This window comes from Acinonyx jubatus, chromosome C2 (assembly GCF_027475565.1).
Source record: "Acinonyx jubatus isolate Ajub_Pintada_27869175 chromosome C2, VMU_Ajub_asm_v1.0, whole genome shotgun sequence".
Lineage (NCBI taxonomy): Eukaryota > Metazoa > Chordata > Mammalia > Carnivora > Felidae > Acinonyx > Acinonyx jubatus.
Window position 1 is genome coordinate 114,775,313 of NC_069384.1, and position 13,795 is coordinate 114,789,107.

General features: G+C 50.2%; 1 protein-coding gene across 1 annotated transcript in view; it reads left to right on the top strand.

Moving 5' to 3' along the window:
• Positions 1-7,440, top strand: part of ZIC4 (Zic family member 4) — a 24,132-nt gene extending 16,692 nt beyond the window's left edge. The window contains exons 3-4 of the mRNA XM_027061643.2: positions 2,183-2,501; positions 4,599-7,440. Of these exons, the coding sequence (XP_026917444.1) occupies positions 2,183-2,501; position 4,599 (320 nt within the window). The 3' untranslated portion in view covers positions 4,600-7,440. The remainder of the gene's footprint in view (positions 1-2,182; positions 2,502-4,598) is intronic.
• The last annotated feature ends 6,355 nt before the right edge of the window (positions 7,441-13,795 follow it).

Consider the following 13,795-nt stretch of genomic DNA (forward strand, 5'->3'; position numbering starts at 1 on the left):
CCCACCCAGGGCGCAGCGCCCGGACACTGTGGGAAGGGAGGGGGCGGGAAGCAGTGTATGGGGGTGGGGGTGGGGGCGCAGTGTTAAGCATGAAGTCCAGGGGGCCTCCTGCAGCTGGGGAGAGGCCGGGAGGGCGCGAGTGGGCGCGGCCTCACCTGGCATCCCTGGGGCCTCAGAACTTCCAGACTGCTCGAAGTGCCATGCTTTTTCCCCTCTGCTCCTCGTCTGGGATGAAATCATTGTTTCTGTTTTACGTGAATGTCCAACGAGGTGCTGGCAAGATGGGATAAGGGGACTATTGGGGAAGGGGGGCGGTCAACCTCAAATTCTATTCCTCCTCTGTGTTCTCAGCAAATCTTGTTTTCTTTTGCAGGCCCTGAATTGCATGGTTCTTGTAAGTAATCTTAGAAAGAAAAGAAGGGAGGGAGGAAGAAAAGTTTTAGTTTTGCAAATGCCAACAGGGATCAGAGAGGAGAAAACAAGGGGCAAATAGGGACACTGATGTATTCTGCATCTTTCTCGTTTTTGTTTTTGTTTTTGTTTTAATAAAATGATACCAGTGTGCCGAGAAGTGGCAGATGCCAGCACCGCCCAGGGTTCCACTGTATTAAGCAGTACTCCTGCAGGGTCAGAACGCAACGACCCGGCCCTGCCAGAACCCTGGGCTCACTATCCGCAGCCGCACGGAGGCAAGGGTTGTGCGCAAACCTCTGACTCCGCCTGAGCTTCAGCCCGGCTCAGGAATAGGGGCTTTGTGTGTCCAAACCTGCCCCAAAGCACCCAGCCTTCCTGGAAGCGGCGGAGTAGCGACCACAAAGGCAGCAGTCCTCCAGCCATGCATCTCTTTCTTAGCCAGACGCTTGGTAGCCTTTCTCTCAACCCTGGGCGCCCCGTGGCATCCATTGTTTAAAGCGCCTAGACACTTCCTCTCCACCTTGCCACAGCATCTGCAGCTCCAGCAGGAACCTGGGCTTCCGGGTTCTTGGGGTCCTTTCCACCCCCACGTTCCAGCGAATCCAGCCGCCAGTGAGCTCCAGGACTGGGGCTCTGTCTTCGGCGAATATTTCCACCCTAACGCGCGCTCGCGCCTTCCCGCGGCTCTATAGGGCATCGCACCACGAATCCGAACCCCTCGCGGGTCTACCCCGGCTGCCCGCTTGTCCTGGCCTGGTCTGATCTCAGCAGCTGCGCTCATCCCGAAGCCGCCGAGCTCAAGGGTGCGATTACGCGAGAGGCCCCGGATCCCGCCTGGCGCGGGCAAACCCTGCAGCGCCCGCCTCTCAGCTCAGGCCTGCAAGGCCCGAGAGCCGGGCGTGGGTGGTCTGGGGAGGCTTTTCGACCTCTCAAGTCAGTTCGGACTGGGAGAGCAGGCTGCCAGCGGCAGCGTCTCCTGGAGGCTGCTGGAGCAGCGTAATAAAATATTATTGCCGGCGCGCGTATCTGGAGGGATCCCGGACGGTTTAGGCAAGATTTGAAGAATGCTGCTAAATGTTTGCCCTCAGGGGGTAGAAGGGAAGGGGGAGGAGGCTCCATTTCCCGTAAAAATCGCGTCTGAAGTGAATCATTGCTCAGAATACCTTTTCCTGCAGCACGAATCCACATTATGCACATATCGTGTGCCACGGCTGCGCATCTTTAAATTATTCCATCACCTTGGCGTTTGCACAAAATCTACTCTAGTAAATAATTTGGGCCATGGTAGGGTGCGTGCGGGGTTGACTACTGTGTGTGGGGGAGTGTGGGGGTGGTGGGAGGAACACAGACGTTTGGCTAGAACAGCAATTTTAAAGCAAACGGACGCTAGCTCCTCGGTCAACTCTATTCTCGGGCAAAGATACTTCTGGTTCCGAGTGGAGAAAATTTGGAGGAAAACAGCCAGAGTGGATCAGGATGGAAACTCGACAAAGATGGAGTCTTCATCGCTCCTCCTCCGTACCCTCCCCCGCCCCCCGCTCCGGCCCGGGCGGGAGAGGGGGAGGGGTGACGGCGTGCCGGAGGAAGCTCGGGGCGCGCTCTGAGCGGGCGAAGGGGGTGCTAGTCCTGAGAGGCCAAAAGGAAAGAAGGTTTATGAAAATCTTCTGTGGGTCTTTTTCTAAAAATGACAGAGAAATTGAGAAGGGTGGTGAGGCCAAACTGGGGCCACGACCCACGCGCACTAATGTCTCTGCGTTGCCTCCACCAGGGGAGAAGCCCTTCAGGTGCGAGTTCGAGGGCTGCGAGCGGCGCTTCGCCAACAGCAGCGACCGCAAGAAGCACTCGCACGTGCACACGAGCGACAAGCCATACACGTGCAAAGTGCGCGGCTGCGACAAGTGCTACACGCACCCCAGTTCTCTGCGTAAGCACATGAAGGTGCATGGGCGCTCGCCGCCGCCGCCTAGCTCTGGCTACGACTCAGCCACGCCGTCTGCCCTGGTGTCGCCCTCATCGGACTTCGGCCGCGACCCGCCGGTGGCCTCCTCGGCGGCGGTGGCGGCGCGTGGCGCCGACCTGAGTGAATGGTACGTGTGTCAGGGCGCGGGCCCCTCCGCAACCGCCCCCGCCGCACCCCCAAAGCCCCAGCCACCACCTGGTCCCGCCGCTGCCGCTGCCGCCACCGCCTCCGGTTTTAGCGCTGCTGCTCTGGTTGCCGCTTCCGGTACACTGACTGCTTGTCTAGGCGGGGTTACTGAGTCTTGAAGAGAGGGTGAGGAAGGAAGAAAGGATGGAAGGGAAGGAGGGAGAGAGGGAGGAAGGTAACCGCTAAAAGTTGTTAGAGCTCATTGAATATGCTAATATAATATCCATTATTTTAAAATATAAATATGGTTCCCATATTTATTCCGCAATCACACCCAGCACCCTGCACCCACCCCCATCGACGCCTTCACGACGGAGTAGCGTGACACCAGTGTTTGGGTGGAGAAAGTACAGAAAGAGACGAAAGAAAAAAAAAATACACATTAGGAGAGTTTATGTGCGAACTTGGCAGCTGCAGGCAGTGAAATTAAGACCACAAAGTCCTCTCGTGGTTCACAGAATGTGAAATGTTTTCCTCGAGGCCTGGGCGGCTGGGACTGCCACCGGGACTCCCTTCCCAGCTTCCATTGGGAGCCTCCTCGAAAGTTCCAATCGCAGAAGGTGGCAGAGGGAATCCCTGAGCCATTATCTTGCCTATTTCCTTCTACTTCTGCCTCCCTACATTCTCTCCTCCTTCAGCTATCCTCTCAAACAAAAATGCACAAGTCCCAGGCCCCCAAATTTCCAACTACTTATACAAAGGAGTTAAAAGGGAGAGAAGTTTAAGCACCTACCCCTGTGGATCACATGCCATTCTCCCAAGAGCTGGCCCAAGCACCCAGAAATATCTGCTCCCTATACTTCTACCTCTGGGATAAGGTGTGAGTCCTAACAACTGAAAATGCAGACAAAGGAGTGCTAGAGGGGCTTTAGGATTCAATGCTCTGAAGCCTCTGAAGCCTCCTGGGAACAATCACCCTCTCCCCACCCCCCCCCTACTCTTGTAGAAGAGCTGCCTTTGAAATCTTGTGGGTGCTTGGCATTGGGGGTGCAGAGTGGGCCAATGACATCACCGAGCCAAGGCCTCCACAGTGAAGGGATCTGGCCTAGGGAACAGTGCCTGGATGAATCTCATCAATTCTGGGATAATCTTTGTAAAAAATCATACAGTTGTTCGTCTTATTTTTTAAAAGGTGTGTGTGTGGGGGGGGGGAGGACAAGAGAGATTAACTTCAATCATAAATGTTTTAAAGGCAAATACCCAATGGGTCTAGATCGAATGAGTATTCGATATCCTGCAGACCAAGTCCCCAGATAAAGAACCAGATGTTGGGGGCAGAGGAGAGGAAAGTCTGCAATTGTTGCCAAGGAGGGGAGGAATCAAGGCCTGTTGCCCAGCCTCTCACCCTCTGCAGGGAGGATGGGGCTGCCCCCAAATCCTTGCTAACATGAGGGAGGGGGTTAGAAAGAAAAAAGAAGGGTGAAAAAGCTTTGGTAGACCTATCCCAACCCCCTAAGAATTGGAAGATGGGCCCTCTGTTAGTCCCACCTAGGGGGAGCCCGCTAGACGGCCCAACAAGTCCTGGCCCTGCTACTCTGCTGGGTTTTCTTCTACAGTCTCCCCTTCAGACACTATTAGACAATTCTCACTCCTGCCCTGCAGCCCCACACTTTCATCAGATAAACAATGTCCTAACTGGAATGGGAGTGTTTTCAGTACCTCTCAAAAAAACCCAGAATCTTCCAAACACACACTTAGTGAATCCATTCTTGTGGAAGTGGCCCCGCAATCCCCTCCCCCCACTCCTCTCACCCGTACAATGGAGTCCAGAGGCCGCCTGGCCAAGGGCCTGCGGCCTGCAGCAAACGACTCGTTCCCATCGGGGAAACACCCGCCCCACCGCCAAGGTGGAGAGGGCATCTGCAGAACTTGCTTCTTCTGACGTTTAAAAATTCTTCCCTCTACAAATCGGACTCATTCCTTTCTCTTCTGTTTCTAGGCCCCTGTTTGCCTTCCACTCCCATCCAAAATAGTGAAATAAAATAAAAATGCTTGGTCGGCCCCTAATAGCCTTTAATTTTTCATTTGCTTGTTACAGATGTCCACCGCGTTGCTCGCAAGGTAATCTCGCCCAACGCAGCTGAGCGCCCGCATCTAGCGCCTGCGACATCAAAGGGTCCGCGCACAAAGCAATGTTTCTTCGCCACGGTGCATCTTCATGGTAAGTTAGGATTTCTATGGCAATGGGCAAGTTGCACTGAAATCCTGAAAGGCCGAGCCTGGAGCCCGTCCAGGCTTTTCATTAAGGACATAATATTTACGTCTAACAGGCCTTTTTTCTTGTGTATACAAGTATATATTTTTGTTTGACGCGGACTAAATCATTTTCATTTAATTTCCGGTAAACAAAACCCACGCGAATGGGCACTTGTTCCCGATCATAATAAAAATGGATAATAATGTGAGGGAAGAAAAGGGCCGCTTGAATCGCCGCTCAGCCCCCTTTGTTTCTGCTTTCTGCGGTGATCAGAGGGCGCATTTGGGTTTGATGGCGAGTTTCTAAAGGCGAGGAAATGGTTTGTAAGAGGGGAAAGAAAAGGAGAAAGGTCTAATCAAGCTCGGGTTGTTCAAAGAGTCGGGTTTTGGGGTTGAAAGTGTGAGTTTGACGGTGCATCAGCATGCCGCGTTAGGCTCGCCATGGAAATGCGCGCGGGGAGCGGCCGCTTCAAAGGCGGCACACTTCACTGCAGACACTCTATTAAGATACATTTGCGCTGACCTTTGCTTTCACGCCATTTAATACTGTCACTACGTTCTCCAGTATATACTTCCTCTTTGGAACCAGCGTCGCCCGCGTTTAGGGGTTCACCCTACACTCCTGTGGGGAGGGGGCGTTTTGATGCCAGGGACGCATTCAGGAAAGGAGGAGCCGGACTCCGTGCACCTTGACTGCGCCCCCAAAGAAGCTCCAGGGTCAAGAGTAAATAACTTTAGGGCAACCTCAGAAGCTTAACAAATGAGCATCCCCAGCTCGATTTTGTGCAAAACGCCTCTCTGCCACTTGAGCAGGGTAGAGGCCTGAATTTGAAAGGGACTTGTGGAGGGGACACACTGGATGAATCTAAGGAGTTCAGACTGTGCCTTTGGGACATTACCACTCTGGTCCCCAGATCAACCCATTCTGCCCCCTCTATCCCAGAGGTCTCTTGCAGGCCCCCATATTGTTTCTCCCTAGTGTGGGGCATAGGATACCCATCAGGCCTAGGCTGGCCCTGGGCATGAACTCAAGAGCCCAAGGCCAAGGGGATAGGGAAGATGGCAGGAAAGTTAGAAGTCCATGTTCCCTTAATTGTCTTGTTGTTTATTTTATCCAAGTACCCCAGTGAATAGGGGAAAAATAAACACGGTGGAAAAAAAAATCAAACAGTAGAGTCTTCTTTAGTGCCAGTCCTTGTGGTTGAATAAAAAGGATGGTCCGCTTTCTATTGAGCTGAGAAATCTTTGAAGTGGGAGTTATTATCTGAGACATTCCTGCTTGTCGTCCTAACAACGCTGATGAAACGTAAAAGGTTCTTTGTCAGCGATTTGTTCTCCTCTCTGTCAAACTCCCTCTGCCCCGTTAGTTTCAAACCGTTTCTAAAGAGATAAAATCAAACTTCTTAAAAAAAAAAAAATACATGCACAGTACACTAACTGATAACTTTAGGACTCAGTCCTGCTAAGGAAAAACAAAAGCAACCCAGAGACATCAGGCCCAAGGTCTGTGGAGGCGCACAGATGTTGAGGGGCCTTTTGCACAGGCTCTGGGACATGGGGGAAAGAATGCAGAGGAGGTGTAGGCAGAGGGTACATACCCCAAGCACAAACTGTGTGTCCGCTTCTCTCTGCACTGGCCTGCACTCATCAGTCCCAGTCAGGTCACTTGGATGAACCTCCTTTGGGGACCCCTCAAACTCCCAATATTCTTGCCAAGGATGCTTGGAACCTTTGACTGCAGCCAAGCAATTGTTAATATTTTCTGCTCCTTCAAAGACAATCTCTTCTAAAAATAGACCCATTGTGTGTTTCTTCCCACTAGCAGCAATCAGCAAGCCCTTTTTGCCATTAATAGAAAGTAGAGTGGCTTGAAGGAGAGACATTTTTATCATTTCCTGTTTTCTTCAGAGTCTTGGCAATTGGAGTTCAGAAAGTTCAGTTTACAGGATAGTGTCCCCAAAGTGCATGCAAATACCCTCCTCCCATCCACATATGCAGTTATTCATTTAATATTGTGCCCAGGAAAGAAAATTTCACCCTGTCCAGCTTTCCCCAAACCTCCCGATGTGGTTTTAAAGGTGGTTTACACACATAAGGATGTACTGGCCTCCCTACTCTGTGTGTGCTGAATAAATGATTTGTAAAGAAGTTTCCCCAAGCTGTAACCCATGCTGTTATTATAGTTGCTGCAAAATGTTGTCTCTTATATTGATTTTTATTTGTTTACTGGAAGTCCCCATATGTTTGTTTATATCACTAATTTATGGGAAATGTAATGATTGCAATGAATGTGAATTATACAGACAGGCAAATGTTTTTAATCATAAATTCACACACACACACACACACACACACACGCACGCACACACACACACACACACACACACAAGAAGCCTGACTGAAACCTTATACTATTTGGTACATCTCTACCCACACTGTTTGTGATTTATCATCTCTCCCCCTTAGATCCTTAAATTATGAACTAACCTGAAAGAAAAATAAAAGTTGTTATGTATTTGATTGAAAGTGATTGTTGAATGAAAAAACATAGTCGAAAGCTGTGGCTTCATCTTGCTGTAAATATGTAAAAATGGATTAAAATCTGTGATTCTCTTTCCCTCCAAAGAGCGTTGTGTACATGGAGCTCCATTTTGCTACTTTCTTTGGTAATAAATGTTGTGACGTTTCCCTTCCTCTTTTGAATTCGAGTGTCCTGTTATTACTTCATCATCCAGGGAAAGAATTGGGGCCCTCCTGAAGCCTCCAGTCCTTTTCCCTGCCTCTCCTTCAGGGCTTTACAGAAACACCTCGGAAGCCTAGTGGTTCAGGACAGCAAAACGGAGGGCCCCACCAAAGCGGCCTTTGTGAAGGAGGCCTTCTCCGTCCCCAATTTCATCCCACTGACACTGGCACTCATCAACCAATTTCCGTCACAGAAGACGGAAAGGTAAAACGATGCTCTCAATGGCTTCCTGGAAAGGTAGCCTCCCCACCGCTGGGACAAGTCGCACCCTTTCACAAACCACTTCTCACTTCCCAGACAAGAGCCCGGTAGTCATCGGGAATAAACACAGGCAAAGAACAAGCGAGAGTGAGCAGGCTTCAAGCCCTGCCTACGTCGTGATGGGTACCTCGGGCACAGTTGCCCGCAGGAGTCTTCCTAGCTGGATCCCACTCCCTCCCGGAGTGGCGGGAGCTCAGACCTCACGACTCCCTTCCGAGAGCTGCTAAAGGCCAAGCCGTTAGACTGGCTACACAGCCCACAGCGACTCTTTCCTGGGTCCTGACCGGGATCTTCAGTGGGCTGTAGCTTCGAGTGCGGAAGCCCTATTTGGTCCTGCCACTAGAGATTTCAGATGTGTCAGAACCCCCTGAATCGTCAGAGCCTCGCTCCCACCTTCACCGCGCTCACAGAGCCTGGAGGGCTCCTGCGACCCCCTCGCCCTGCCCCCCTACTGCGCAGGCGCCGCGTCCGCACACGCTCCGCCTGGCCTCTTTCACCTGGTTCCTGTGGGTCTGGCGGGGATCGGGGGCTGCGCTCCGTGGAAGGGTCACAGCTGTTGGGGTTGGGGTGCTAGGGCTCCATCGGGAACACCTTAGAGAAGCAGCTCTTGGGGCAAAGGCTGCAGTACCGAAGAGAAGGTTGGGGGAAGGGCCCCGGGTCGCAAAGGCGATAGGGGCACGCCCGCGTGGGAAAAGAGCGGCCACAAGGGGAAGGCCCCTGGGGCCGCCAAGACCCGTCCGAGTCGCTGGGAACCGCGAGGGAGGAGGGCCATAGGATGTTAGTACTGGGATTAGCGCCCCCTCCCGTCCCTCTCGAGGAAAGGTCCCCCTCCTCTGGCTCAGGGACAGGTTAGAGGGGCCTGCCTCCACTGCCGCTTCCGTCTCCCCGACCCGGCCTCCTAGAGAGAGCGCTAGTTAAAGCCGTTTCACCGACAGAATCGCTGCGCTGGGGAGCATGGGGGTTGGGAAGGACTCTCGGGCTCAGCGCTTCGCTCGGTGCGCTCCTGGAGAGAGCCCAGAGCCAGGCCTTTCCCCTCCCCTCTGTATCCGTCTCCGGACAGCAATGTGCCTGCCGCGAGGGCCCCGCGGGGCGGGGGTGGGGGGGGGGGGTGGGGGGTGGGGGTTAGGGCTCGAGCCATTCCTGGGAATGGAGGGAGAAGAGAGTGTGAGGAGGGATGGCTGGGCTGCCCTTGGCAACTCGTGCTGGTCGTGCTGCGAAACACCTCAGCGGTCCCTGACGCCAGGAGAGCTCAGACTTCCTTCCGGAAACCACTATTTTTTGGCAGAAAGTTGAATGGGTAGCCTCTGGGGGAGGTTGCATTCACCGGTGCCCTAGTGCCCTTGGCTAGCCTCACCCTAGGAGACGAACTCGCGTGTCCTCTGGGGGTTACCCACCTCCCACCGCGCAATGGCGGCGCCAAGGGCAGTTTGGGGGTATCTTAGCCTGCTAGTGGTTTCCACTGAGCTTTTCCTCCACTGTCCTGTGCTTCAGTTTCCTCATCTGGTAGAATAGAGTTTGAAAGACTCTCCTTCACTTTGTTGGTTTTTTTGTTTTGTTTTGTTTTGAGCGTTAAATAAGATAATCCTTGAAACATTTAACATTGACATGTTGTTAAGTGCTTGTTAATGTTACTATCGTTACTTTATATGACTCCGACTGCGACTTTCAGACATGTCCCCTAGTTCCTCCCAGAATCAGATGTCCAGACCTGACCGGAAAATGTACCGCCAGGGGCCTCAAGCTCCATAGCAGGGTGTACCTCTCCAGACAGCCCCGAGGCTAGAGGAGGGTTCTGAAACCAGGTGAGTAACGTTCTCTGAGAGTTCCAGAGCCTGGTGCAGCAGGGCGCTAAGGCAGAGACATTTATTTTTTAAAAGGTCCAAGAAAAATTAAAGGGAATCGAGTTTATTTCGGTGCGAGATGAAGCTGGAGAAACCCAATCGTCTTAATGTCACCCCCATGACTTGTTAAGACACTGGCACTGCAGTGAACTCTACGGCCTGCCCGGCCCAGAGGTTGATTTATTTTTGTCTTAGGTCGGTTGGGTTTTTCAAGATCCGGGTGAGAAGAGAGGGAATATGCGATTGGGGGGTTGGGGGGGAGTGCCAGGGTAGGCAACGGAGGACAGAGCGTTTGAGCAAAAGTCACAGAAAAGTATATTTTTCCCAGGAAGGCATCAGAACTTTTGTTTTTAAGATTTTTTATTTTTAAGTAATCTCAACACTCAACCTGGGGCTCAGACTCAACCCCAAGATCAACAGTCGCATGTTCTACTGACTGAGTCTCCCCTAGCGCGCCAAAGCCTTTTTCTATAATTATAGTTTCCTCATACTGATGTTTATTGTGGGGAAATTAATCATGTCTTGATATCATTAAGTGACCAAAGATCCCATGATAGCATGTTCACTTTGTCACCAACTTCCTGTTTGGGCATCAGGACAGCACCACTTTTTTGCTCAAATATCTTCAGTGAGGAAAATGCTTGAGAGTTTTCTAAGAATCTTATCAAGTTCAGATCCCAAAATCATTCAGGAAAAGGAAACTCATTAGACAATTAGGAGTGGTCTTGGGGGCTGCTTCTGAATCTTCCAGTAGTCTTGCAAACATATACAACAGCTGCATAGAAAAAAAGAAAGAAAAAAAAATCATCTTAGGATGCAAGTTAATCAAATGTAAATATGAGGAGGGAGATGGATTTGAAACTTGTCTTGCATTTTTGGCTTCTTTAGATCCAGTGAGACTCTGTATGAGCCAACATGCAGGGCAAGAATATTGATCAGTTCAAAACAAGTCAGGCAGGGCTGTGCATGGTTCTGAACCTCATAATGAATGGGCAGACTTGGGAAATGTTTGCAGAGGGAAGAAAGCAAAATTGGGTAAACCTCTATGGGTTTGGCTGTACCATGCAGTTGTAGGATAATGGCAAAAAGAAGGGTTAAAAAAAACACTAGTAATATTATTGGATGATTTATATAGAATATCAGAAGGATGACCCAGTTTTTCCTTGTTTGTGGCTGACGGCTGGCCCAAGCAAGATCAGGTTAGCCAGATGAAGATAGTGTTTCTTGCCAGAACAGGGGACAAAATGCAGACAGCTCAAACTCCTTGGCTTAAGCCACTGCAAGGTCTTGCTCTGGGGGAGGGCAGGGTTAATGGAGGTCTCTAGCTTTTGCACTCACCAATGTATTCAGTAAGTGTTTAAAAATGCACCCAGCATATTCTCAAAAATGTTCTGCCTGAAATGTGCATATTTCTAAGTCATGAATAATAGGTATCTGCCCCTGAAAGATTTGCTTATTTATTTCCTCTGAGGGAAACAAGGAAAGTTGCCTAATGCATGATGCACAGAAACAATTCTCAATCACACTGCAGCCACTTTCACCTGAGAACGTTTAAGTGTTTCAAATGCTCTGTAAAAATTTCCCCTACATTTTCTGCTGGTGCATTTAGTAAGCAAGGAATCCATAGTCAAATGCTTTCTATCATTCAAAAAAAAAAAAACAAAACCCTGCCAATTAAAAAAAAAAAACTGTTGTAGAAAAACAGAGCTTTCTTTAAGTGTGAAATATCATTTCATTGTAAAAAGTTAAAAAAAGGAGCGGTAATCCAACTTCCGGATACTGTTCTGAATTATTTCACCAGACCCTTTTAAAAGGGGATTAGCAGGGCTTTGGGAGCAAAATCCTTCTGTTTTATTCAATCTCTGATTTTATGTTATAATTACTGGTTGTAAAGACTCTGGAATTAGTATGCAGGCACCGTCAGGACACGATGCAGGTGCTATTCTAATGGTTCAGCTTTTTTAATTAAGAAAAGAGGTAAGAAAATTGAATCATAAAAACACTTTTGTGAGAGCTGAGAACATTGAAACGACTGCATGAATAAAGCCTTTATACCTTCCCCTGACAGGTCAGCTACCAAGGCACTGACTTACGACCTTTTCAGGGCCAGACAATAGTTAATAGCTTTCTCACCTTGTCCCCACCAAACCTTTTCTTTTAGGACAGACCTTATGGAAACCGCTTTAAGTTGCTTGACTTCCACACACACACACACACACACACACACACACGCACACACACACACACACACACACACATATATTGCAGTTAGAATAGATACATATCCATATTGAAATGCCTGTTCCTAGGTTCTAACTACAGATGTCTTATTCTCTGGATCTTTTCTCATGAGTGGAGGAAGAGGGGTGTATGGGAGACAGAGATAGTGTATGGGGGAATGGAATCTTCCCTGAAATACCCATATAGGGTATAGGGAGAAGCAGGACCAAGGCCAAGGTAGATGCCCCTCTCAGTTAGTGGGAAGACAAAACTAGAAAGATTGGCAGGGGCTGCCCGCTGTTCTGCACTTCTCTGAAATGGGCTCTTCTTGGAGGATTTAGCTTGAAAGCAAAGCTCTTCTTGAAGACAGCCTGTCAGTGGATGTGTCTTAGTCCTTTGTAAGTTCCTCCAGCTCTCCAGTCACCCCTAGATGATCATCATCTTTGAGTAAAGTTGTTCTTGCCCGTGATACTTCAACACATGTCCCCAGCTCGCCCCCAAAGTAATGTTGGAGGCCCAGCAAACTTGCCACAAGACCATGGACCATGGGCCTATTCTTGGGCCGGGGGACTCCCATGACTCTCCTATCCCAGATCTGAACTCTCAGGGAAGCCCTCACTCTGTTCTCCTTAGGCTCCTGTAAAACTCCACCCATCGCTTTTTCTTTTCTTTTCTTTTCTTTCTGAATCCGAACAGGGTATGTGACTGGGGACCTGGTCCACGACAAGCAACCCAGGCCTTGCCCTTTCTGAGGAGGCCTGTCTCGCCAGGGCCCAGCCTAGGACAATGCGAGTATTAGGATATCAGCCGCCCTCGCAATGATCACGCGTTCAACGATTTTGTTTTCACGGCTGAGGGGGCTTTTTTCCAATGTAAATCAAGCGCTTTAGTTATTAAGGCCGAACACTAATCTCCAACAACCTTGACATAATGTGGCCGGGCGCGCCGGCCCACTTCGCACCTGCAGTCTGAATAGGGCGCCTTGTCAATGGGGGACACGCTTGTTGCCCCGGCTTGCAAAGGAGGGGAGTGAATAAGTCAAGCTTTGTGAATGCCCATGCGCGCTCTCCCTCCCGCCTTTGATCACGGAAAATGTCTTCTAATTTGTCCCTTTTTCATTGTAACAACGTTTTCAAGGCCCTTTCTATTTTTTCCGATCCACATTTTTATAAAGAACATAAATCGCCCCCCAAAACAAAAGGGGCGCGCCCTGGCCAACTGGCGCCATCACGCTTCAGTGTTTTGTAGCCCTGGAAAGTTTGTTGCTTCTTGAAGCTGCCCTCATGGCAAACCCTGGCTGGAAGGCCCCCATAGTCTAGAGCTCCAGATCCCGGTTTCTGGGAGGAGAGTGATAACTGGCTGAGGGAGGGGAATGTAGAGAAGACTTTATTGGGGGGGGAGGGGAGAAGGATGAGGCCTAGGGTAGGCGTCAGAAGGGCCTTGGAGCTAAGATTCATGTGATCAAGACCCAGAAGCAGATGTGTCCCTAGGGGAGGTTATGCCACTTCCTGGCCTCTCCTGAACTCAGCAGGCAGTTCCCCGACTCCGTGGAAGTGGAAATGAGTTATCCACCTTTTATTACGCGAGGCACACGTAGGTGCTCACAGCACTCTAAGCACAGCATTTCTCAACAGCTTCTCCGCTCTCATCCTGTTACTCCTGCAATTGGCAGTGGTTCTGAATCCTCCACAGAACCTGGGAACTGGGGAGTATCTGGGGAGGCTACCTGCCTGCAGACACTCCCCTAGGTCTAGTGTGGGAAGCCAGAGCATTTTAGATACACTCTCTCCCCATAAAAATCCTACAAGAAAACAGAATCGGTGCCATTTTATCCAGGGCCATGAAGCAAGTTCTTTGCGGAATGTGGATTTTATTTGCAATTGACTCAAAAGTCTCTATCTGTGAACCCACAGGCATTAATGAAGCTGATGTCTCATTTGGCGGGATATTAATTATCAAGTTGCAAATCAATGG